Source organism: Monodon monoceros, unplaced genomic scaffold (assembly GCF_005190385.1).
Source record: "Monodon monoceros isolate NGI ecotype Baffin Bay Population unplaced genomic scaffold, NGI_Narwhal_1 Super_Scaffold_20, whole genome shotgun sequence".
NCBI lineage: Eukaryota > Metazoa > Chordata > Mammalia > Artiodactyla > Monodontidae > Monodon > Monodon monoceros.
This window is the reverse complement of record NW_021703777.1, coordinates 133,835,360-133,860,894: the sequence shown is the minus strand read 5'-3', so window position 1 is coordinate 133,860,894 and position 25,535 is coordinate 133,835,360. Positions and strand designations below refer to the sequence as shown.

Genomic DNA, 25,535 nt, shown 5'->3' with positions numbered 1-25,535 from the left:
CCATCAAAGGTCAATCTCAGATTCGACCCAGACCCCCCTCCACTCCCAGTTAGATCTGAGGAGGACAGTGGGCGAGGGAGTCTGATCCTGCACCCCACTCCCAGCCCGAGTCCACAGCTGGGGCTCAGAGAGGCCCCCGACACGTCCCGGGTCCCACGCGAGTTAGTGGCAGAGCCGGGCCTTTGAACCCATGACCGCGTCTGCTAGAGGAGGGGGCACTTGAGGGGAAACAAGGAAACTTTTTGGAAGGTTCTAGAAGGGTCATGCTGGGGAAGGGGCCCAGGTCCATTCTGTGGCTGTGATGGCAGAGCCAGGCCCAGGGTGCGAGGATGAGTGGATGGCAGGCGTTGGCCCTTCCAGGCCAAAGTGTGCCCCCCTTCTGCCCCCGGGCAGTGGGGACACACTCCCTCAAGGACGTCTGCGCGTTGACAGCTGTTGTCGAGTGGATTCATCACAGAAGATTCACCTGTCATTTGCAAAGCCCTGCGAAGCTATGCTGAGCTCCAGATGTGTTTAGAAAATGATGATTGCCGTTTCCATGACAACAGTCCTCGCACCTGGCCCTGGCCTCCACGTTCACGGCTCACTATTAGTGAGACTCTACCCCGAGTCTATGGGGACAAGGAGGCGGTGTGGAGGTGCGGACCACGTCCCCCCTCGGCGGCAGGTGGCACGTTTGCCCGGAGCCTCGGACCCTGCCCTGGGGGAAGGCACACTGCTGATATAGGAAGAGGCAGAGCGGAGGGCTTCCTGCAGGGAATCGGCCCCTCACGAGGTGTCCCCCTCGAGACAACAGCGGTAATAGTTTGAGCGTTCAGCTCATGTGTGCGTATTCATTCCTCAAACGCGTCCTTCACACCACAGGCCTGTCTCTGTTAGCTCATGACAGCTGCGTGAGGCTGGTACTGTTACTAGCCCCATAAAATGCATCCCTGTCTTAGTGGGCACAGAGACGTGAAGTGACTCGGTCACTGTCACACAGCTGGTGGGGACAGCCTGGCTCCAAGGTCCGTGTTTCCAGCCACTGCCATGCCCTGCCTCTCCCCAGGCCCGGCATGGTCTGGGCTGCTCCTTTGCTTTGCCCGTCTGTGAAGACCTGGACCGAGGCTCCGAGCAGGCTTTCTCGACTTCAGCGCTGTTGACATTTGGGGCCTGACGATTCTTTGTGGTGGGGGCCGACCTGTGCCCTGGAGGGTTTTGAGCAGCATTCCTGGCCTCCGGGCCCCTGGGGCACGACCCCCACCTTCCACGCCCAGTTGGAAGGACCAGAATTGTCTCCAGACACAGCCCAAAGCCCCCAACAGCAAAATGGCCCTGGTCAAGAGGCGCTGGCACAGAGCGTACCGTGTGTGCCTGCGGTCACCCGCTAGGTGAGGGCCCAGAGTCAAAGCTGCACGGATCCAGCACTGGAAGGCGGTGTCGGCCCTGCTCTGCTGGGGACGGACTGAGGGGGCGGGAGGGGAGGGGTCTTGATGCCTCCTGAACTTGAGGAGGGAGCTTCCTCTTGGCTCCGATGCATTCAGGCGTTCGTCCACTGAGCTCTTCTCTGCCGCCAGCCTGGCTGGGCTCCAGGATCCTGAGATGGCTGGGAGGTCCCCTCTTCCCTCCCAGCCCTGGACCTTGGGGTTCGAGCCTGTTCTTCGGGTCTTTTCCAAAGTTGCCAGTGGATTTGACGGTGTGGTAAATTAAGAAATCTAGAGTTTGACCAACAGTTCTGTAGATATTAAATATTTTTTATTCTTAAAGATAACGTGATGCTGGGCTCTGCCCAGAAGGAGAGCAAATCCCTGTCAGAGCAGAGCCTGGCGAGCCCGCCGTGCGTCGGGCGTGTCCCGGCAGCGTCGGCACCTAGACGTGCGGGCTCTGCTGTCTTCATATGAGATCCGTCATTGAATGTGACTGCCCCGCCCCACCCCCCGGCTGGAAACAGGGCTCCACACGGAGAGGAAAGAGGCTTGTCCAGTGTGACCCCGAGGAGTAGGGCCAGGATTGGAGCCAGGCTGCTGGACCTTGGGCCCCATTCTTTCATCTAGGGTGGGCGGGGTCCCTGCCTGGCTGAGCCCGGGAAATGCTGAGTCCCTCAGGGCACCCCCTGCTCGCCTCTCCTCATCAGGGCCCTTTGGGGTCCCCAAGGCCCCACCCTTGTCATGTCCCCGACACACACAGATATACACAGAAATACTAGACACACACACACAGACACGCAGAGACGGATAGACCTACATACAGACATACACACATTTATGCACAGACACAGACACACTTACACAGACACACACACACAGACTCACGCAGGGACACACTCACACAGAGACACATACACATGCATACACACAACACATCACACACACAGGCACTAACACACGCATACATAGATACACTCATGCACACACACCCCTGCACACAGTCACATACAGATATACCTGTCTGCACACAGACATGTCACACAAAGATACAAGTGCACATAATCAGACACAACACATGCACATAAGACACACGTGTATGTACTCGATACAGATATGTGCACACACACGCACACCCCAGGCAGGTCATGCTGCCTGTCTCTGCCCCTGACGTTGCCTGGCCTGCTCCACCCCCTGGTCCTTCAGCACACGTGGCACTGACTGTGGGAGCCCCCGATGTGGCTGCCCATGGCTGGAGGGGTCGGGAGGCAGCAGGGCCGTGTACTGAGCACCTGAGACCCTGGGGGGGGGCTTAATCAGGGACGGGCATGGCTGGAGGGGCAGCAGGGGGACCGGTCAGGGGCCCAGACCAGGCTGGGGGCCATGGGAGGGAGAGCTCCCATCACCGGGGATGAAGGCGCTTCCTAGGGCCTGGCTCCGACCTGGGCTGAGGCCGGGAGCACAAGCGCGGGTGGTCAATGTCCCATGTCCGGGATGTGGCACGGCTGGCCACAGAAGGAGCTCAGAAGCCGGGGCCGGAGGGCTTCCTGGGAGGGGCACCCTGGCAGGCGAGCGCTCAGAGGACAGGCATCGGGGCTCCAACCTCTCTAAAGCGGCACCTTTCCTGGTGGGGGGGCACAATTAGGTTCAAAGTCCACCTGCCAACAGAGCAGGACAGGCGAGGCCACCCAGAGCTCCTGCCATCATGGCACCCTGCTGCCCGGGCCATGCTTGGGGCAGTGCCCACTGCAGGGTGCCCCTGTGCAAGTCCACATCTGCTTCTGCAGGCCTGGACGCCCATCTCTGGAAGGTGGACCTCTGTCTAGTTCATCCTGGTATCCCAGGCGCGCGGCCCAGGCTGCACGCAGTCGGCGCTCGATGCGCGCTCACACTGGCCGTCGTGTAACGGCTGCGGCTGGACGGTTCCGTCTGTCCCGTCCCCAGGCCCGCTCTCACTGCCCCTGGGGTGTCTGAAGTCCCAGCGGTGCAGGGCCGCCACCCTGCGCCTCTCGCCCACACCCACGAGGATGACGGCTGTGCTCCGTTCTTTCTTCCAGGTTGCAAGGGCTGCGGAGTGGAGATCAAAAACGGCCAGTCCCTGGTGGCCCTGGAGAAACACTGGCATCTGGGCTGTTTCAAGTGCAAGACGTGCGGGAAACAACTGAACGCGGAGTATATCAGCAAGTGAGTGGGCGGGGCTCGCTGACCTGTCACCTGGGGGCGGGGCAGGGCTCGTCCTGTGCCCACCCTCCTGCCTGCTGCTCCCGCCTTTGACCTTGTAAAACACCTCCCCACACCGCCCCTGGTGTCACCCTCGCCCGTGGAGTTCGCCCCTCTTGCTGGTGCCTGCATCCCCTGGAGAATGCAAAGTGGACGTCAGCCGAGGCCGCCAGCAGAGCAAGGAAGAGAGGGCTGACCGGGCTCGGGTGTCACGGGTGTGACAGCGCAGCCCTGTCTTCTGCCGCGGGGCCATCGGCAGCTCCCGCTGGCCGACACAGGGTCCCTGATGTGTGCTCAGGGTGCAGCGGTGGCTGGTTTGGGGTGCGGGGGGAGCACCGTTATCCAGAGGCAGTGGGGAGGGAGCTTCTGGGGATCGGGCCCTGAGCAGAGGCAGCTGGTCTGCCAGGTGCATTCTAATCCCTGGAGGTGAGGAAACTGAGTCAGGTGAGCCCCCAGACAGCACCGGGGAGGGAAGGGTTACAGGCTGAGCTCAAAGGAGCAGCTTCTCTGAGTGCAGAGCGGCTCCCTCCTGCCAGTTAGGGGCTTTTCTGGCAACTTCTATCAAAGACTGTGCTAGTTCTTGACGCTCTGAGGGAATAGAACCATCACAGGAATTGACTGGGGTAAAAAAATGCTGCAATAAAACTTCAGAGAATAAAACCCGCACACATACATGTGTGCACACGCATGTGCCCGCGAGAGCGGGTGTACACTGGGGGAATCCGAACCGGGTCGCCGCGTGTGCCGGTGTCAATTTCCTGGTGGACCTTGTACTCTAATTCTGTAAGATGTGAGCCTTGGGGAAACCTGGGGAAGGCCGTCCTGGTTTCTCTGTCCCGTTTCTTACAACTGTGTTTGGATCCGCAATTATCTCAAAATCAAACATTGCCAGTGAGAGTCCCCACATCAAGATGAGCCTCTGTCCAGGCTGGGTCAGGCTTGGGGGGGGGGGGTTTCTGGCTGCTTGGGCCAGGACCTGTTGCCTCTGTCACAGTAAAGGGAAGGGGTGAGTGACACGCCAAGGCAGCCTTGGGGACAGAGCACTTAAAATAAAATGATGCCCAGCCCCCAGAGCGCTGCAGCCCCTCTCACCCACACAGCGTGTATGTTACTTAGCAGCCTCTGGAACAGCCCGGAATTCGTGATGAGGGCGTGGTGGTGTTGCCATGGAGACGTTATCTTTGAACCTCCTGGATTTGCTGCATGTACAGCCTTTTTTGGGGAGAGGTTGGGGCCCTGAGGTCAGGGCATTTGAAGGTGGACCCTAAGGGCCCAATATACATGTCCCCTCCCCTGTGAAAGAAAGGGCTGCTTCTGAGGCTGCAGAGAAACACCGGGACCTCACCCCTCCTGCCGTCATCTGTGTGACCCAGACAAGGTCCTGAGCTTTGAGGAAAAGAGGGCGCCGCTAGCTGCAGTCTCCCAACAGCTTGAGAAATCTCACCTTCTGTTAGCAGCTGAGCAAAAATCAAAACCAAACTGGGGCTAACACGGCAACTTCAGCAGTGCGGGGTTGGGGGCGGGGGGGGGATGACGCACCAGAGTAACGCCCCCGACCCTGCACCCCCCGTGCCAGTCGCCTCCACATCCAAGTCCCATTGGGCTGGACCTGGGGCCAGGGGGACAGCCCCGGTTGGCGATGACAATGACAGTGGCCTCAGCCACCGGGTGCCAGGTGCCGGCCATACCTTGTCTTCCTTAGACCTTGCGCTTAGCGATCCCACTTTGCAGCCAGGAAGCTGAGGCCCAGACAGGTTAAGTGGCAGCTGGGACTCTGGGCGTTTGAGTGCAAGCCTGTTCGCTCACCAGTGCCCAGCAGGAAGCACTGGCACCACCTCCGACACCGTCACTGCCACTCGTCCCGTGGCGTTGACCCCATAGTGATAATTAATGAGCTCCGACCGCAGTCCAGATACTGTCCAGGCCTTGTGTCTGCGTTGTCTTCCGTCCACCACCTGCAAACCAGCTTCTCCTTACAGTTCAGTGAAGGGGGCTCGGCATTTAAGCAGCCCGCCCACGGCTGCCCAGATATTCATGAGCAGTGCCCACGAGGTGTCCCGCTCGTCCCAATTTCCCAAAGCCACAAGCCACGCACGTGGCGCGTAGTAAGCCCGCCATTGCTGTGCGCGGGGAGCGTGGACGCGTCGCTCCTTCCTGCGCAGCCTGATGCCCCTCGCCCCTCGGATTTCGAGAGCAGGAAGCTCCCGGCCACGCCCGGGAGGGTGAGGGTCGGTCCCAAGGCACACCTGCCACTTGGCATCTTGTCACCCTCAGACCTGGTCTCCAACGTGGGCGGCTTTGTCACAGCCCCTTGTCGGCTCACGTTTTTCTCCAGCGCCCCAGACCCCTTTCAGAACGAGCAGGAAGCCACCCAATGCATAAATAGACTATTTCCCACCCTGGATGTTAAACATCTGACAGAATGAACTGGAAGGAAGAGCCACGTCTGCGGAAACGTCTTTTATTTCCCAGACGCAGCTTTGATTCCTTGGGCTCAGCCTTTGGAGCCCTCCACCAGCCCTCGCTCGCCCCCTGGGCAGGCGGCCCCACCTCTTGCACCTCAGTTTGTCCACCTGTGAAATGGGACGATCTTTGTGGTATTTCTCTTGGGGCTGCCCTGATGACCGAGGGGCCGTGCTGGTGCCCGTAAGTGCCCCATACACGCTGTTCAAGGGCTGTGCTGTTACCCAGAGTAGGAGGAAATGGGCGTTTGCCCCTTGGACGTGGCCGCTCTCGTTGGCGAGGACTCTGAGGGCTTGGGGGTCCTGGGGGTGCCCCCGCCGTCCTGACTGCCAGCTCTGTTGCAGGGATGGGCTGCCCTACTGTGAGGCCGACTATCACAGCAAGTTCGGGATCCGCTGCGATGGCTGTGAGAAGTACATCACGGGGCACGTGCTGGAGGTAAGGAGGCCAGCCTGGAGGCTGCAAGCATGACACTCGCCCGCTCTAAGTTCTTCTCTGGGCACTGGGGTCTGCCCGCCCCCTAGGAGTTAACAGAGAGGATAAGAAGGTGCCTCTCGTGGCGTCTGTGGTGTATGTTTGTGCAGGAACCCGCACCCCTGAGCCTCTTCCTCCCAGCTCTGCCAGAGGACACCTTCCAGGGTCTGCCCAGTGAGTGCCACCTCCTCCAGGAATATTTCCCTGCAACACTCTCTCACCTGTGCCCTTTACACGTTGACAGAGAGGTGGGAAGAACTTGCGATCCTGGTTCAGCCCTTTGGCATCTAGATGGGAAATCTGAGGCTTGGCGGGTTGCAAAGGGAGCCTGGGAGGCAGGGCTGGGTCCACAGAGGCGGACAGGCCACCCAGCGATTTCAGGTTGGGGCATTTCTGGGGTGCTGACAGGTGCGTTTCTTGGTCTGGGTGGTAGTTACACGGGTGTGTCCCTTTGTGAAAATAACACGTGTTATGCACTTTACTACATTTGTTCAGTAAGATCAATTCCATGGGGTGAACAGGACCAAACCCACCCCCCTGATGCTCTGGCCCAGCCTGCCCCTCCACCCCACTCTGCAGCCCCTCCTGGGCTCTGCACTGGGGCGGGTGGATGGGCCATCCCTCAGCGAGCATATGGTCTGTTGGGGAGGGCAGAGGTAACCAGAGGACCTGGGGGGTGGGGAGGGGGCAGAGCAGTGGGAGAGGAGGGGCCCTGACCCAGCCAAGGGGCTTGGGAGCCTTTTCCAAGGAGGTCACAGAAGCAGCCTCTGGGGGTGGGAAGACAGGTTGGGGTCTGAGGCCGCAGGGCCCAGGCCACCCTCCCAGACAAGGGCTTCTGAACCCTGGAAAGCCTGGGTCGGATTTGCATACTAGAGAGCTCCCTCAGGCTGCCGCTGAGGCTGGACTTGAGGCCGGAGCCCAGCCGTAGCGAGCTCAGAATGCCTTGGTGAATTGCACGTTGAGCACTGAGCTGCTTTTCTTGAAATTACACTTGACATCAGAGCTGCAGGGAGAGAGTTGCCCCAGGGCCTCAGCTCCAGGTAGCGGGGAGGGGAAGGGGGTGGCCACACCCACCCAGGGGCAGTGAGGCCCTCCCCACCATCTCCCCATTTCCCAGATGCCACAGCGGGAATGGTCCCAGGCTCTGTGCAGAGCTGTGCCCTTCTACGCCCAGAGGCCCCTGCGGGGGGGCTGTGATTACATCCTCATTGACTGTAGAGAGTTTGCAAAGCACAAATAAGGGGGGAAGTCACTGACATGCGATCATATTTAGCTGAACTTTTTGGCTGGATTCCTTCCAGTTCTTTCTCCCTCCACATGTCAGAGTTGGCATCAAACCATTTATACATTATATCCTGATTTTTTTCAACTCCCATGTCCTATTTAATAGGTCCCTGTGTTTTTGTTTTGTGTTTTATGGGTCTTTTTGTAAACAGCCTTATTGGAATATAGTTCACATACCACGCAATTCACACGTGTAAAGTGTGTGATTCGGTGGTTTTTAGTATCTTCACAGAGCTGTGCACCCATCGCCACAGTCCATTTTAGGACGTTCTCATCACCTCGAGAAGAAGCCTGTACCCCTTAGCTGTTCCTCCCCTACACCCTGAGCCCGTGGCAGCCACCAATCTACTTTGGTCTCTGTAGAGTTCCCTGTTCTGGACGCGTCATATAAATGGAATCATCCACTACGTGGGGTCCTCTGGGATTGAATCTGTCTCACAAGATAACATTTCCAGGTGCATCGCACATAAGAGTGTTTCAGTGTTGCATCGTATTTCATTGTAGGACTAGACCAGAATGTTTTAGGCTGATCATTCATTGTTGGACATAGCACCGTTTTCCACTTTTGTACTACGATAAATAACACTGAGATGAACATCTTTTTTTATTGCATTTCTAGTTTTCCTTAAGATTCATTCACAGAAGTGTAGAAACTGAGCCAACAACCATGAACTTTGTAAGGGTTCTTGACACATAAATTGCTTTCCAGAAAGTTTATTCTGATTTACATGCTTATCAACAGAGCACGATCTTTCCCATCTCCCACCCTGGGTGTAATCTTTATGAAATCCTATGTCAAGTTGATAGGGGAGAACGTGGGGCCTCGCTGTTGTTTGCTTCCCTCCCACCCCTAGTTGTGCCGGGTCTTCTTTGTCATTTTTAGCCAATCAGAGTTCTTGCATTTCAGTTATCTTCCGTCAGCATCGCCTCTTTCTACACTGGGGGCTCCATGTCTTTCTGACGGAGTTGGGCGGGTGGTCACGTGATGAGACTGTTGACATCTCGCCTGCTGAACATCTTGTATGTTTTTCTGGGGTGCTGATCACGCCTCATGTTTCTACCCCCATCCTCCGAACGTGCACGAAGGATGAGTCCTCCCCCCATACCCCACGGTGACGTCTCACCTGGCCCTCCCGTCTCTCCAGGGCTCTCTCCTCACCCAGACCCTGCTGCAGACCCTGCTCTGGGGGAGTCTGGGCAGCCGCCACCTCCGGCAGCAGCACTGAGGCTTCTGGAGGATCCCCCGGCCAGGGCCCCACCTGCCGCAGTGCCTGGCAGTTCAAGCCTGTTTCTCTCTGTTCCCCCTAAAGACTGTTCCAGACCTTCCTTGCTCTCCTGGGCTGCTGCCCTCCCACCCCAGCCGGCCAACCACAATGACCTTGTCTAAGACTTAACAGAGAGAGGGTCAGACGTCACTCAGGGCTGTCTGCGAAGCTTCTACCCCACCCGCTCCTGCCCTTCCTGACGGAGGCTCTGTCTCTCCTCCCAGCCACAGCCCCCAACCCTGTGCTCCGGTCCGAACCCCGCCTGCCTCCTCTGGAGCCTTACCCTGCCATCTCCTTTCCTCCCTGGGGGCCGCAAGGCATCCTGCTGGTGGCTTGTTGAAACAGCTCAAGTCGCCCCCGTTTAAAGAGACTAGAAACCTGTCACCCTCACCTGTCCAGGTCCACCAGCCAGTGCACCGTCTCTTCAAGCCGCTCCCCAGAGCGCCGGCCCCCTCCCGCCCTGCTTGGTGCCCTCACTCTGTGGGCTCGTGTCTGTGTGTCTGGGAGAGCGTGTGCCGGGCTATCGGCCACACGCAGGGCCGAGCCCACTCGAGCCCAGGAGGCCCAGCCGGGCTCCCGGTGCCTGTTCTTGGCCCGACCGCCTGGCATCCCCCTGCGTAGATGTTGCTTTGTGCTCTGTTTCACGCCACGCTGTGATACCTGATGGCCTTAGCGGGGAGCATCTTAGGCTCCGTGGGCTGAGCAGTTGTCGCTGCAGGTGTGTGACTGTAGCCTGGCCTGCTTCCGGCACCCTTTGGGGTGGGCGGGACACGCCAGCCCCGGCCCTGGCGGCCCGGTCACCAGAACCTCCTCGGGGATCCGAGGGGTCGTGTCTGCGGAGTGTCCCCCAGCTCAGCGCCGGCCACGAGGTAGCTGATGGGGGCTGGAGGATAAAGAGCCTCCCGGGGAAGATGAATGCTTTTGTTTTCTCCCCTGCGGGCGGCGAGCTCCGCGGTGTGTAGCAGTTGAGTCAGCGGGACCTGCACAGCTCTGAGATTCCTCCCCAGCGAGGCGGCAGCTGCGGGCACGCGGGCGGGGACAAGCCGACTCCACAGAAGGGAGCAGCCACCGTGCTGGCACCACCTGGGCTCGGCCCAGAGCGTGCTGGCACCCAGCTGGGCGTGCAGTGGGCTCTTGAGGGGCGGCAGGTGGCAGGGGACAGGACCTGAAAAAGAAAGAGAAGGATCCAGACCGCTGGCTGGAGGGTGAGGGCATCTCTGTGCCCCCGCTCTCTGCCCCCGTCCTCACGGTCACACTGCCTGTTCCTGCTAGCCTGTCCCGGGAGCGGGGCTAGACAGGGGCCGAGGGGCCGACTGCTCCGACCGGGCTGTGGTGCCCGGACCCCGTGCAGGTAGGAAGCTCTCTGGGCCGATGGGGAGGCCAAACTGGCGGCAGGTGGGTGGGATTGCAGGGAGCGGGGCAGATCAGCCAGGTGCAAGGCCCCCAAGGCACCTGCCACCCCACCCGGCTTTGCCTCCTAAGGTGTTTCCTCTCTGCAGCCTGAGTAGGGGAGCAGCCCGGGCCTCTTCCCCGCCCCTGCGGGAGCCCTCAATCTGTGTCGCGTCTGCATGCACCGGGCCCGGTGCCATCTTATGCTGGGCGCCCGCCCGTGAAATGTGCATTTGGTGGTAGTGCAGTTCCCCGCACTCCCTCTGTCACTCTAAATATTTAACATCCTCCACTGCATGTTGTCTCGCATCCCGAGTGTCTGGGGTGTCTGTCCTGATGAGCCAGCTCCATGCCGGGTCTGGGTGTGGGACCGTCCTGGGTCCGGTGGGGACCTGGGAGGGGCTGACACAAGCCCCCTCCCCGTCGCGGGGTTGGCTGGCTGGGGGGGGGGGGGGGGGGGGGGGGGGGGGGGCAGGGCAAGGAGCAGAGGTAGGGGGCTGGGAGCAGCCCTGCTGCAGTGCTGGCTCCTGGGGATGGAGTCTCTCCGCAGAGAGAGCTGGAAGGTGGCTGTGCATTGCCAGGGGACGGTGGTCTAAGGAGATCAACCAGCCCAGGGCTGGACGAGCGGAGGGGGTGTTGAGTGAGAGGGGGTCCCTGGCTGAGTCCCTGCCATCACGTTGTTCTCTACTGGTTCTCACAGTGTTAGCAGGAACAGGTGGGCGGGGGCGGGGAATGGGGTGCGTCTTGGCCAGCCCCATCCTCCTTATAACCCTGGCGGGGCCTCTGTCTGAGCCCCACCTGCCTCCTGCAGACTGGCTGTCTCCATGGTAACGAGAAGCCCAGGGTCCCCCTGGGACCACTAATTAATCCCTCCCTCCCTTTGTTCCTTCCTCTGTGCTTCCCTCCCTCCCTCCCTCCTTCTTCCCTTCCTTCCCTTCTCCATCCACTACTCACCTTCCTGAAGGCTCACTGTGTCCCAGCCTGGCCTGGGGGCGGAGTTCCCGTGAGGACGGAGGCAGGGGTGCCCCTGCCTGACCTGGAGGAGCCCTGGAGGGGGGGGGGCGGCCAACTGATATTTTCTCCATTTCAAATGGACCCTCTCCTGCGGCTCCCCACGCTGCTGCGTTTATTTCTTCCTCTTTTCTTTTCTCCTTGGCACTTCCTCTTCACCCTCCTAAGCCAGCAGGACTTTTATCAGTGGGAGAAAACAAACCCTGAGTTCCGAACAAATAAAGGCGTTCCCTAAGGACAGAGGTGAAGTCAGCTTCCCAAGACCCCAGCTTCTCGCTCCCTTTTTAAAACTTAATGAACGTGTTTATTTTAAAAACACTCTCAGAGGGAATACCTGTTTATCCTAAAAGAAAAATCATCCATAATGCATGTCATCACCCAGAAAAACTACCGTTAGCATTTAGGCGTCATCCTTTTGGATCATGTGCACACACACAGACACACACGAAGACACACACAGACACACGGACACACACACACACAAAGACACACAGACACAGAAATACTCACAAACTTACACACATAGACACAGACACACACAGAGATACACACGGATACAGACACACAAATACACAGATACACACACATAGAGACACACACAGGGACACAAAAATACACATGCATACATACACAGACTCACACACACACACAGAGGCACACAGAGACACATGCGGACTCGCCTTCAGCCTGATGCCACGCCCCTGCTCAGCACCCAGCAAGGATCAGTGTGTTCTGTCCTTGTCCTTAACCATTGGTCCGTCAGCAGATTCCCAGGCATCGGGGTTGAAGAAGCCCGGCAAGGGCGCCACACCGATGTCCTTACTGCAGGACTTCTCAGAGCCTCGATAGCTGACGTGCCCAGAGGTGGAGTATGTTACTTCTCTGCTCCCACACTCACTGGTCAGAACCCCCCTGTCCTCTAGGACCCCGTTATGCATGCCTGGTAGGTACTGTTTTCTCGTTCAGAACATCTTTATGGGACAGCCCCTCTGCGTGCAGCTCTGCTCTAGGGCCTGGGACAGCAGAGAACGAGGGGACAAGGCTTAGTCCTGGAGCGGTCACCCGAGTCCTGGAGCTGGGGGAGAGAGAGGAACAGAGCCCAAACACAGTCAGGGAGCCACGCCAGCCTCCATGTGGTCCCCCAAGACCCCGAGCCCAGAGCGAGCCTGTCCCGAGGCCTGTGGCATCAGCGATGGGGAGGGGGCAGGGCTGAGTCAGGGGTTCTGGGGAGGGTCTTTGCTGACATGGCACAGAGCTGGGAGGGCTGCCAGATGCTCCCCCCTCCCCCGACTGCATCCTTCCTGCTACAGATCTTGATTAGCTTCTCGGTAAATTTCATTTGATCCGTGCACTCTGGAGAGCAGGCCTTTCAAGATCCGGTTCCAGTTCTGGTCATTCAGGAAGGAGACTAAAGCTTCAAACTGGGGGCTGTGCCAGGAGCAGCCACTGGGAGCTGGCTGGGCTGGGGGATGTGTGCCCTGCAGCGGGGACCCAGGGGAGGGCCCAAAAGCAGGCGGAGGCACAGCCGCTTCTCCAGGGAATGGAAGAGGCCATGGATGGCTTTAGGGAGGAAAAGGGGGTGCCTGCTTCCGATGGGGTAGGGGAGGTCCATCCCTCCGTGCTTCCCACAGCTGGGGGAGGGGGGAGGGGTTGGCTGCTTGTCTCTGCAGGGAGGGGAGGGAGTTTCTGCAGCCCAGAGACACTGCCACATCTCCACGGTGCCAGGCCGGTCCCTAATGTCCACGGTAGGGCCGCGCTCAGTGCCCTCCACTCTGCCTGGGTACCGCTGAGGAACAGCGCTTGCTCTGTGCCCCCGGAGGCTGCGTTCCTAACGAGCCTGGTTCTGTCTGATTAAAGATGACAGCCGCTTGTCAGAAGGCACAAGACGTCGTTTTCAAACCACACACCGCAAAATCTCATGGGCTTTTGATACACTTTTAAAACCTGCGCCATCTTGAGTCCCACCTGGCTAAGGGGCTGCGCTGCCTCCCGGGCTGGGGGCTGGGGTGACGGCACAGATGACTGAGGCCCTTCTAGGACAGTTGTACGGAGGAAAGGGCTCTGATGGAGCAGGGACTGCTGCTGGGTTCCGATCACGTGGAACGCCCCGGCCACCGTGGCCACTGTGAGACAGAGCAGAGCAGCAGTGGGGGTTGATGCAAGGGGTGAGGACACTTTTATTTTGGACTTCACGAGCCTGTCTCAGTTGGCTTGGGCTGCTATGCTATGAACTGTGAGGCTTAAACAACGGCTGTAGAGGCTGGAAGTCCGAGATCAAGGTGCCAGTGCACTGGGTTCCTGGCTTGGAGAGTGTCACCTTCTCCCTGTGTCCTCCCGTGGCAGAGAGCTCTGCTGTCTCATCTTGTAAGGACACGAGTGTCCTTATAAGACATCCTGGGGGCCCCACGTGGCTTTTCATGGCTGAATAATCTGCCGTTGTGTTTATCACACTCACATTTGGACATTTGGGCTGGTTCCACCTTCTGGCTACTGGGAATAATGCTGCTGTGAAGATTTATGTACGCGTTATCGTGTGGACCCAGGTTTTTATCTCTTTTGTTCTCTTCCTTTTTCCTAAATACCTAGGAGTGGAATCGCTGGGTTGTATGGTAGCTCTGTGTTTAACTTTTGGAGGCACTGACAGTGTTTTCCACAGTGGCTGCACCGTTTTACGTCCCCACCACCGATGTGCAAGGGTTCCAATTTCTCCGTATCCTCATTAGCACTTGTTATTTTCCCTTTTGTTTTGTTTTAATTACAGTTGCCCTCGTGGGTGTGAGGTGGTGTCTCATTGTCGTTTGGATTTGCCTTTCCTGAATGACAGTGATGCTGAGCATCTCTGATTTGCTTCTTGGCCGTTCCTGTGTCTTCTTTGGGAAAAAAATGTCCGTCCAAGCCGTTTGCCTATTTTTTAACTGAACTGTTTGTCTTTTTGTTGTTGAGCTGTAAGAGCTCTTTATATATTCTGATCCTAAACCCTTATCAGATCTGTGATTTGCAAATATTGTCTCCCATTCTATAGTTAGCCTTTTCACTTTCTTGATAACGTCCTTTGATGCACAAAAGTTGTCAATTTTTATGAAGTCCAACTTATCTATTGTGTTGTTGCGGCTCACGCTTTCTGTGTCATATCCGAAAATCCACTGCCAAATCTGGAGTGAGCAAAATATACCCGTGTTTTCTTCTGTGGTTTTATACTTCTGTGGGAAAACTCTCTTACTGGCATGTAACACACAGAGGAGTCCATGAATCTCACACACTGGACCCACCCAAGCCACCAGCACCCAGACCAAGAAAACACATGCCCCGCACCCCAGACAGCCCCCTGGGGACCCCAAAGCAGCCACCACCCTGACTCTGACCGTATAGATTCATTTGCCTCGTTTTGAACTTTGTAAAAATGGAATCGGCTCCGCGGTGTCTGGTTTCCTTCCTCAGCCTTGAGTCTGTTCTAGGCCTCCAAGTTGATTGCTCAGGGTGTGGGATTTGGGGGTGCGTGGGCATGGGGTGCACACCACAGAGTCAGGGACCCCCCCCCCCGGCTGGGGACAGAGGCCACAAAGGCCAGACTACTGGGCGCCAAGCCTGGCTCCACCCCCTCCTGCTGTGTGACCTTGCTCAGCTTCCTCCACCTCTCTGTGCCCTGGTGGAAACAAAGGTGGTCATGAACCTCACAGGCTGTCACAGGATGAAGGCCAGCCAGTGTGTGAAGCGGCTTCTTGCCTCTCCCTGTAGAAATAAGCTGTATCCCCGTCGCTGCTGTTTTGGGAGACCAGGGGCGTTTGCCAGCTGCTGGGTTGGGGGGTGCTTTCCAGAGGGAAGAGTGTGGATGCTGGGCCGGCCCCTGGCGGTGGCCGCAGGGCTGTTTCTCTGCTCAGCCTTAATTCTCATTGGTCGGGCTGGGGTTTCAAGCCTGTCCTCTTACAGACTGTCCCCACGGCTTTCTCTCTCCACCTGACTCACGTGTAGACATGCCGTGTAGACGTGCCGTGTAGACAACTGTGTGTGCTTTCTCCCCCAAGTGGCTGTCACATAACTCCTGCTGTCTGATGTCATGAGGGTGGGTTGTCCCCCCGACCCAGAGTGACGGGGGTGCCTGCCTGAGGAAGGCGTGAGGACAGGTCAGAGGTCACAATGTTTAAAGCACGTGAGTCCTCAGTTGACACCTGGGACCTGATAGCAGGTGGTTTCTATTAAAGCTACAGCGCTGTTCCAATCCCCTGTCAGTACCTCAAGGACGGAGCTGCTCTGACCGCTCGGCATTTTAAGGCTGAAATGGCAGCTTCACCCTCACTCTGCCTGGGCCCAGTGCTGCAATGTGACCTGCTCCCCAGATAGATTCCTGAGACTAGGGGTTCCTGCAATGGCCCCGTGCCAGGCCCTGCCCTCGAAGGCTCACTGTCTAGCAGGGAAGACTCACCCGAAATAATTGTCAAACCCTGTGAAAACGGGGCTGTGGGAGCCCAGAGCAGGGAAGCAATCGGGGGAAGCTTCCAAGAGGAGGTGGCGTTGGAGATGAGATCGGGAACATTCCAGGTGGTCCCGGGTGGGAGAGTGGGGAGGGCAGTCCTGGTGGAAGGGGCTGCAGGTGCAAAGGCCCGGAGGCCGCAGAGCCGGCAGGACTGAGCACTCGGCATTCTCACGCTTCCCCGAAGCATCCCTTTGCCTGGAGACACGGGTGGGCCACGCAGACTGACACCTCCGGTCCCACACGCAGGAAGGGAGTCTGTTCCGGATTCTTCCTCCCTGATACTCAGGGGTCCCCTCGGGCCTGGTTTGCCCCAAAGGCACCAGTGGGGAAGGGAAGGAAAGTGAGGTGCTTGTAATGAATTTGCACCCCGTTACTTACTGATTCAGGGGAGTATCTCTAATTCAGTTTCAGAGAGTGGCAATTAACCTTCGCATCTCAGGAAAGAGTGAGGGGGTTACATCCACATCTAGCGGCAGGCTGCAGCTCCACCCCACCCAGGTGAAGGAACGGTCAGTGTACAGTCATGCCGAACACGGTATTTTGGGGTGATTTTTTTGGTACCATGTAGAAATAAGCCAAACTTGCCAATGTCCTTTGTTTTGGTTATTTCGGTATTAATATTTTAATCGATTTGAATGGGTTTAAAGAATGATAAAAACTGCAAAACGCTCATTGAGAAAACTGAGCGATACAGAGAGACAAAAAGAAAAGGATCTATCACTTTCACCCCACCTGTCCTGTCCCTCCATCTGGGGAAATAACGTTAGGTCCTCCCTCCCCGCCCCACCAAGATACAGAGGTGCATGGGACCTGGCCCCCCTCTGCCTCCTGGGTGGGGCAGACCCATCCACCACTGAGCCGGGAGGAGCTGGCGACACAGCTGCTCTCCCGGAGCCCGGTCTCTGCTCCCAGGCGTGGCCCCAGTGGGCAGGGGCCACATTCACACACCCTGGACAGCCTGGGGCACCACCGGTCCCGTCCCATCCCCCTGGGTGTGGGCTCTCCACCACACAGCCCGCCTTCCTGCCTCACCTGAGCACCTGCGTGAGGACACGCCGTGCCCTGAGCAGAAATGCCTGTGCTTTGTGCTTTTTGCAGGCGGGGGAGAAGCACTTCCACCCTCTGTGTGCGCTATGTGTCGGGTGCGGCCGGATGTTCGCGGAAGGCGAGGAGATGTATCTGCAAGGTAAGAAGGAGAGAGCGTGCTGCTCCGGACCCAAGGGCACCAAACAGGCGGCCCCCGGGCCCACGCCCTGTGCCGGGTGTGCCCTGGCGTGTCAGCGAGCTTTCCCGCTAGTTAGGGAACGCCGCCCCCCAGCAGGGCCCGGCAGGCTCTCCCCACAGAGCACCCACCAGAGTCGGCAGAGTGACAGCCTGCCCGGTTTTGCATCGTCCATCCACGTGATGTCCGTGAACCTGAGATGGACGCGATAAGCGAAAGGCCAAATTCAAGAGCAAGATGCAGGAGTGTTGGAAATTTGGGTCCCACCAGCCAAACGGAAATGGATGTGGTCTGTGGTCGCTTCAAGCCTGTCCTGAAAGCCCCTCAGCCCAGGGTCCATGTCTCAGGGCTTTCCCCCGCACTGCCCTCCCTTGATTGATGAGGGAGTGTGGAGACCACAGGCTGCTCCTGAGGCTTTTCTCCTGGTCAAGGGAGTCGCCAAAGTGTCGGTAAAGAGAGTTCTGGAGAAAAACATAGCCAACCTTCTCACCCATTTCGTGGCATTTCATGGGAAATCCCCAACCCATTCACCATTAAAAATAATAACAATAGAATAAAGGCGAGGCGTTCTGTGGCCACCAGACCTGGAGAAGCAGCAGGTGACAGCCAGTTGCCCCCTCCCTCCTTCTGCAGTGACCCTGTTCAGCTTGTTCCTGCTTTTGTTCAAAAAATTGCACCAACACTCAGACCGGAGCACCCAGCTCCCAGCTATTGCTTTACATGTTTATTCACCGGGGTGCTAGGAGTTCTCCTTCGAGCTACACTTAGTTATATCATCTTGAAGACCCACCCCATCCCTGTGGCTTATTCATTCCCAAGCCTTGATAAAGAAAGATTATTTGGACACTTGTCAAAACAGTAGGAAGATGGTATATTCAGGACATGGCAGAAGGTGGGAGGGGAGTCAGGCCAACTCCGAATTCACAAGGACGGGGGATTTATAGCCAAGGAGGGGGTGGGGATTAGGGGGGGACGGGTGGATGGAAAATTACCAAGAGGAAAGGCCGAGAAGGATTCCTGCTGAACACAGGCCAGCGGCCTAGACGCAAAATCAGTGGTGGGGCTGAGGCTCACCAGTGCCCTCGCTGAAACTGGGCTCGCAGGTTGAAGGCCTTCCCCGAGGGGCCTGGGCGGGATGGGTTAGATGCTGAGACCCCCTGTCTCTGTAGTCACATTGTCTTTTCAAGGACGTCAGTGTCTCCGTGACCCTGGAGGCAAGCTGAGTAGGGCCAGACGGGCCATTGGATGACCTCACCCGGCGTCCTTCTAGGGCCGTGTGTCACACAGGCCTCCCTTTCTGAGACTGAACCTCGTGGGGTGACGTCAGCCAGGACTGCCTGGTCCCCAGTGTCCCCTCTTGTTCTTCAGTCTTGAGAGCTTATGAAAGGGGTCCTTTACGTATGTCTGGGTGGGGAGGGGTCACCCTGCCCGAGGCGCCCACGCCCACTCTAAGTGGCACCTTCAGGACGCACTGACGCCTAGCACAGTGGCATCGAGCCGGCAGCTTGGGGACACGAGCTGGCCATCAAGGGGACCCAGTCTCAGAACAAAGATGCTCTTCATGGCCCTGGGCTCCCTGTTTCTAATGCGGGACCTGCCCTGACTTTCTGTGGGATGTCGCAGCCCATCCCGTCCCCTCCCAGCCTCTTTCCCAGTCTGTGCCGGAAGGGTTCAGACCCGGTTGGTGATTTTCACGCCCCACTCCACGGAGCACCAGAGTCCCACGGTGAGGGGCCCCTTTGGGGCTCTGGCCCTGCCCTGCACGGACACCCCGAGACCCTCTGCCTGGTCCACCTGGATGCTGGGGCTCCAGGAGGGCGTATTTGACGGGTGAATCCCATGCAGTAAAAGCTCCAAGGAGCAGAGGTCCCAGTGAGCCCTTTGGCCTCCGAGGGAGATGAGGTGCCCCCCCCGCCAAATACCAGCACTGCCACCCAGCCCTGGACGCACCTTCCTGTCTGCAGACTCAGTGAACATAGGCGGGGGAGTCTGACTCTCACTAATTATCAGGGAGACCCAGATTAAAATAATGCGTTGATGTTATTTTTCCCACTGGGTTGACGAGGGTTAAAAGGAAAGACACATCCCCATGCTATGGGGATTGGAGGAAACGGGCGTCTTACCTGGCTCGTGGGCGAAAACTGGGAAATTGCCAAGATGCCCCAAGAGCCTTAAAAATGCCCACACCCGGGCTTCCCTGGTGGCACAGTGGTTGAGAGTCCGCCTGCCGATGCAGGGAACATGGGTTCGTGCCCCGGTCCGGGAAGATCCCACATGCCGCAGAGCGGCTGGGCCCGTGAGCCATGGCCGCTGAGCCTGCGCGTCCGGAGCCTGAGCTCCACAACGGGAGAGGCCAAAAAAGGGGGAGCCCCGCGAACAGACAACAAAAAAAAAAAAAAAAAAAAATGCCCACACCCTCTGGGCCAAGACCCCACTTTTAGGAAGCCCTCAAGTAAATCAGAGAGATGGTGTGGAACTCATGTACAATGGACTCCCCGCAACTTTTTTTTTTAATATAAATTTACTTATTTATTTGGCTGCGTAGGGTCTTTGTTTGCTACACGTGGGCTCTCTCTAGTTGCGGCGAGTGGGGTCTACTCTTCGTTGCAGTTGCGGTGCGCTGGCTTCTCATCGTGGTGGCTTCTCTTGTTGTGGAGCACAGGCTCTAGGCATGCGGGCTTCAGTAGTTGTGGCACGTGGGCTCAGTAGTTGTGGCCCGCGGGCTCTAGAACGCAGGCTCAGTAGTTGTGGCGCACGGGCTTAGTCGCTCTGCAGCATGTGGGATCTTCCCGGACCAGGGCTCGAACCCGTGTCCCCTGCACTGGCAGGCGGATTCTTAACCACTGCGCCACCAGGGAAGTCCCTCCCTGCAACTTTATTTAGAAATAAAACTTTGGAACTAACAGGCAAGGAGCAGATAGAGACATTCTCATCAATCCGTACGATGCAATATTATGCAGCCCTTAAAGTTACAGTTTTGATATTTAATTACGTGGAGAAATACTAAGACACTTCTAAGCAAAAATCGCAGGATGCAAAACTGTGTACCTACGTTGTATTTAATATGTATGTGTACACTGCAAGACAGCCCGACCCGAAGTGGGTAGGAGGTTACAGATGATTTTAATTTTCCTATATATTCTTTTTTAGGCTTGTTTAAATTTTAATCAAAAAAAACAGCTATTGCCTTTGTAATCATAAACAATGTTTTTAAAAAAGAAAAGCTTACGCACAAAGCGACCAAGGCCCGGTCTCTCTGGGAGCTCCGGGTTGGCGCAGATTTTCCCACGGAGGAGCAGAAATAAGCTCCCTTCCCCGGCGTTAACTCACGTGACCCGGAGGCTTTGCAGGCGGAAAAGGGGTGTAGCTCCTTCCTGCCACCACACTTCTAAGCCCCTGCTGTGTGCCGGGCCCCTACTACGTCCACTCTGTGTGGCTTGTTCGGGGGATGTGAGAATGGGATGGACAAGGCTCCCGCCTCCACGCGGGGCATGGGCTGTCCTGGCAGTGGTGGATGTAAACGCGGACACAGCAGCCGTGGCCACCCGCAGAGGGTGCGTGAGTGGAGTACGGATGGACGGAGGGAGAAAGGGGGCCAGGCTGAGGTTCAGGGAGGCCCGAGGGAGGAAGCAAGTGCTCTGGGCCCTGAAGTTATTACCCCTATTTAGTTATATTAAATTCTGCCAAAGACCTGAACAGGTAGGATTATTGTCGGCCCTGTGTGCAGGTGGGAAAACTCTGAGACTCGGGGAGGCCGAGTTTGAATTAGAAAAGAGCAGGGCCCTTGGGGTCCTTGGGACGCTTGGTGACCTGTTACCTTGAGGGTGGCGCCTGTAGCTGTGGAAGCTGGGCGGGGCCGGCATGAGCGAGACAGCTCAGACACCCCGCGAGTGAATGCGGGGTCAGGCCCCCAGCCTGCAGCCCTCATCTTCACCCCACACCTAAGGTTCCCACCTGAGGGTCCCCGAGGAGAGCCCTGCCCCAAGCCCTCGTTACCCAGGCAGATCCCACTGGGATCCGGCCCCCCACTGCGCCCATGGCTGGGCCTGGCCACTGCCCACCCGCACAGAGAGGAGCTGGTGCAGGTTGCACGGCAGCCCCGCTTCTCTCCCCTGCCTCTGAATAGAAGTCACCCGCAGAGCCCCTCCTCGGAAAAGCCTCGTCTGGGTGCCCGGGGTTCCGAGGGACCCCATGGGAGCATCAGCTCGTGGTGGGGCGTTTCCTATCTGTTTCATGTCCTTCCCCTCCCGGTGGGGCTGTGAGCCCCCGTGATCGGCCCCAGGCCCAGCCCTGACCTGTGACTCCGGCACAGACGAAGGGGAGTGAGGGTCCGAGTGTGGACGCCAGCTCCCTCCTCCTGACACTCCGCACGGCCCCTGCATCTCTGGAAATAACACTAACACTTCCCTCTTGGGAATCTGTCCACAGGCTCCTCCATCTGGCACCCGGCATGTCGACAGGCAGCCAGAACTGAAGACAAAAGCAAGGTTGGTGGAATGCAGTCTCTTCCGACGCCTTTCCCCCGGCTTCTGCGCTGTCATCACACGGTTAAGAGGACGCTGGCCGCGTCTGCAGGCTTGCCGGCCAGTCCCACCAGCCTATGGGGCAGGTGGCCCGAGGCCTGGCGATGCTGAGGTGTAAACAGGTAGATCTGCTGCTGGGTGGGACCAGGGCCCTTCCCGCACTGGCCCTGCCGACCTCTTCCTTTGTTCAGTGGATGCTGATGGCTGCGAAAGTTTTGGGATAACGGCAAAGTTAGCGGGTCTCCAAACAGTCCCAAGACCGTCCATACTTCTGACGCCAACGGCTAGTTCGAGAGGCCCTCACAGCTGCCCGCAGGTTCATTAATGTATCTGAAGGACTCACAGAACTGTTACAGCCCCGGTTATGGTTTATCCCGGCAGGGGGCAGGGGGAGATACAGAGTGAAATCAGCCCAGCATGGGGCAGGGTCCAGGAGGGGTCCGGACACACAGGTGCCATCGTCTTCTCCCCGTGGAGTCCAGACTCGGCCCCTCCCAGTGACGGGTGACAGCGCACACGGAGTATTGCCAACCAGGGAAGCTCCGGGGCCAGAGACCTTATCGGTGCTCCATTAAATGACTGATTGGTTGGTTGGTTGGTTGATTGGTTGCCATGTGGTTGATTTCACTCTCCAGGTGACATGACCCAAGACCACCAGAATCATAGGGTTGGCCTTTCTGGCGTGGCCATCCCCACTCTAAGAATTTTGGGTGCAGTTAGCCCCCTCCCTGAACAGAGACATCCTATCGGGTACGATCACCTTCCAGAAACTAGAGCAAGACCACCCTCTAGGCCAGGCCAAATTCCTTGCCCCTCAGAGGCCCTGTGCTGGGCGCCAGGCTGCAGGTGCAGGGTGAGAAAGGAGGCCAGCATGCCCCTGACCCTTCCGGGGCTGGCGTCCCAGAGAGAGGCAGAAATCAACGCCTCGGCAGGAAGATCATGCAGCAGTGGTTGGCGGGGCAGGAGAGCGGGGGAAGGACCGACCTCACCTGGGATGGTTGGGGGGGGGGGGGGGGTGCAGGCGGTCCTCCAGAGGAAATGAGCGGGAGCTGAGCCAGAAGATGAGACGGTGCCAGCCCTGAAGAGAGGGAGAGGGAGTGCGGTTCCAGGCAGGGCGGGGGTTCGTGCAAAGGCCCTGGGGCAGGAACAGGGCAAGCTCCCTTTGGCTTGGGTGGCGGTGGGGTGAGCAGGGGAGGGGTCCCGCTGCCCCCGGGGCTGCTGCGCCTCCATCCTCACCGCTCCCTTTCTCCCCTGCGCCTTCGCAAACGCGTTCCTTCGGCCGGAGATGCCCTCTCGTGCCCTTGCATCACGCATCCTGGCAAACTCCTCCTTTGCGTTTTAAGATTCACCCAGAACGTCAGCCCCTGAAGACCTTGCCAACTCCTGCTCCTGCCCCACGTCCTCAGCTCACACCCCGCAGGCAGCTCCCTCTTCACTAGAAGCCTGGAGGAAAGGCTCCAGTCTCTCCGTCCTGAATTCCCAGCTCCCACACGAGTCCTGGCAGGTGACACACTCAGGCGTTTGCGGGTTGAAGGAAGGAAGTGGATCCAGGTGAACTGCAGCCCAGGGGACCACAGGCCCTCGAGGGGAGGCGTGTCAGCCAGCTTTGCTCTGTCAGGCACTACCAGGCCCTGTGCCAGGGGGCCCCCCACCCCTGCAGGACCCCCACTGGGAGCCACGACCTGCAGGGCCCCGGGATAGCGCAGATGGTCCACGGGTGGCAAGTGGTGTGTGACCCACAGGACTCCGGGCCCAGCCTCAGGACGCCAGCAACCCCTGGCTTTCCACTCTGTCCCCCATGCGTGGTGTCCCAGGCATGCCAACCCTTTTAAAGCCACCAGACAGGCTACGGATGAGCCGGGTGGCGGTGGGCCCTTGAAGACCCTGGCTACTCAAATGCCACATAGCAGCGGGTCTGCATCCGTGTTTGGGAGATGGACAGGGAAACTGCTGCAGGGGGCGGGGGGACGCACGGGGTTGCTAGCGTGCCCGTGTGTGGTGTGCAGAGTGATGCTGGGATCACTGCAGAGTTCAGACCCAGCCTTCTCGGACCCAAGCCCGTGGGATACCCAGAATTCCTTTCGGGGGTGAGGGGCTCGCTCTGCTGGTGGCAGCTCTGGGTCAAGAGGCCGAAGTGACCGGGGTCTCTGGGTGGAGGCGGGGAGGGGCTGACAGGAGCAGAGGCTGGAGGGTCAGGCAGGTCCCCCGGGAAGAGCGTGGGAGACCGGCCGATCCGGGGGTCTCGGTGGCTCCCTGCGACTCTCCGGCAGCTGTGTTTGGCAGGAGGGACCGTTGCCCAGAGGAATTCTGCTTCAGGAGGAAAGGGGCAGAGCTCTGCTGTTGGGCGTACTTTGCTCTTTACTGTTGACGCTGGTTCTGTTCGTTGAGTCCTTCACTAATACCTTGCACTGTGGGAACGAGGGGTCAGGGCTGCAGAGTCCCCCCACCCTTGGCTGTAGGGAGTGAGCAGAGCCAGAGCAGAAACCTGTCCCCAGACCTAGCAGACACTGCGGGGGCTCAGGGCTTGGGAATTCCTGGTGGGGCTGGATGGAGACCCACCTCATGAACTTTGGCCCACGAGACGTGATGGGGGCATGGGCTGGTGGAGGGGACCCTCCTCGTACCGGGCCCTCGGGCTGGGTGGGACCCAGCGCAATTAAGCCACTCTTGCCAAGCCCGTTCTGAAAGAACTGAAAAGGGAGATCCTCACATTCTCTTTAGCAGTTGATTTCAGTGGGTTTGGAAGCCGCTGCTTTGGGGGCATCTGCCCCTTCGTGATTCATTCATGGCGCTCGGCTTGCGGCACCGAGGTGACTAAATCTCAAGCCCTGCTGTTCCTGATAGAGGCGGAAACAGGTGGGCTTAGGTGCACGTTACGTCCGAGGGCCGTGGGGACCGTCCTGCTACCCCTGGTGTGTCACGGCGACCTGGGGAAAGGTGACCCTGAGCCGGGGTGGGAGGGCTCCACGGAGGAGGACCACGTGCCCCGGGTCCTCTGTGTCCCCAGAGCCTCCCCTGACCAGGTCAGCGTGCCCAGCACCAGCCCCTGGATTCTGGACCCACTGTTGAGCTGGCCTCAGGCTGCTCCCAGCCTGGAGGCCACTGGCCCAGCGGAAGCGAGGCTCTCTGAATGCTGCAGGCTGGCAGGACAGGGAGGAAGGGAAGGCTTGTTGCCCCGGGGGCTGGTCATTGCCCTGGACTTGGCTTCCTGGGCTTGTTTCCACAGATGCTTTGGGAACATTTGGGGCAGAGGCCAGCAGCCTGACAACAGTTGCCCTTCTGTGTCCTGGGACAGGATCCAGGCCCCAGTCATGCCCTGCTTGTCCCCTGTTTCACCCTCCCCGGGTCCCAGCCCCACCTCCGCCCCTCAGAGCTTCTTCTGTCTTGCCCGGGAAATGAGAATAAACTCTGGGCCTGGTGGGCCGGGCAGTGAGTGGGCACATCAATGGGTGGACAGGTCAGTGAGTGGATAGGGCAGTGGTGGGCGGGGCAGTGAGGGGGTGTGGCAGTGAGTGGACAGGGCAGTGGTGGGCAGGGCAGCGGGTGGGCGGGACAATGAGTGGACAGGGCAGTGGTGGGCAGTGCAGTGGATGGGCAGGGCAGTGAGCAGGACAGTAGGTGGACAGGGCAGTGGGTGGATGGGGAAGTGGGCAGGGCAGTGGGTGGGCGGGGCAGTGAGGGGGTGTGGCAGTGAGTGGATGGGGCAGTGGGTGGACAGGGCAGTGTGTGGACAGGGCAGTGGTGGGTGGGGCAGTGGGTGGGTGGGGCAGTGAGGGGGTGTGGCAGTGAGTGGATGGGGCAGTGGGTGGA

The 25,535-nt window shown here is 58.5% G+C and overlaps 1 protein-coding gene across 9 annotated transcripts in view; it reads left to right on the top strand.

Annotated features, from left to right (window-relative positions):
• Positions 1–25,535, top strand: part of ABLIM2 (actin binding LIM protein family member 2) — a 151,097-nt gene that overhangs the window by 59,261 nt on the left and 66,301 nt on the right. For all 9 annotated transcript variants that reach the window (XM_029235595.1, XM_029235592.1, XM_029235594.1 and 6 more), the window contains 4 exons: positions 3,461–3,587; positions 6,431–6,524; positions 17,079–17,166; positions 21,631–21,689. In XM_029235595.1, the coding sequence (XP_029091428.1) occupies positions 3,461–3,587; positions 6,431–6,524; positions 17,079–17,166; positions 21,631–21,689 (368 nt within the window). The remainder of the gene's footprint in view (positions 1–3,460; positions 3,588–6,430; positions 6,525–17,078; positions 17,167–21,630; positions 21,690–25,535) is intronic.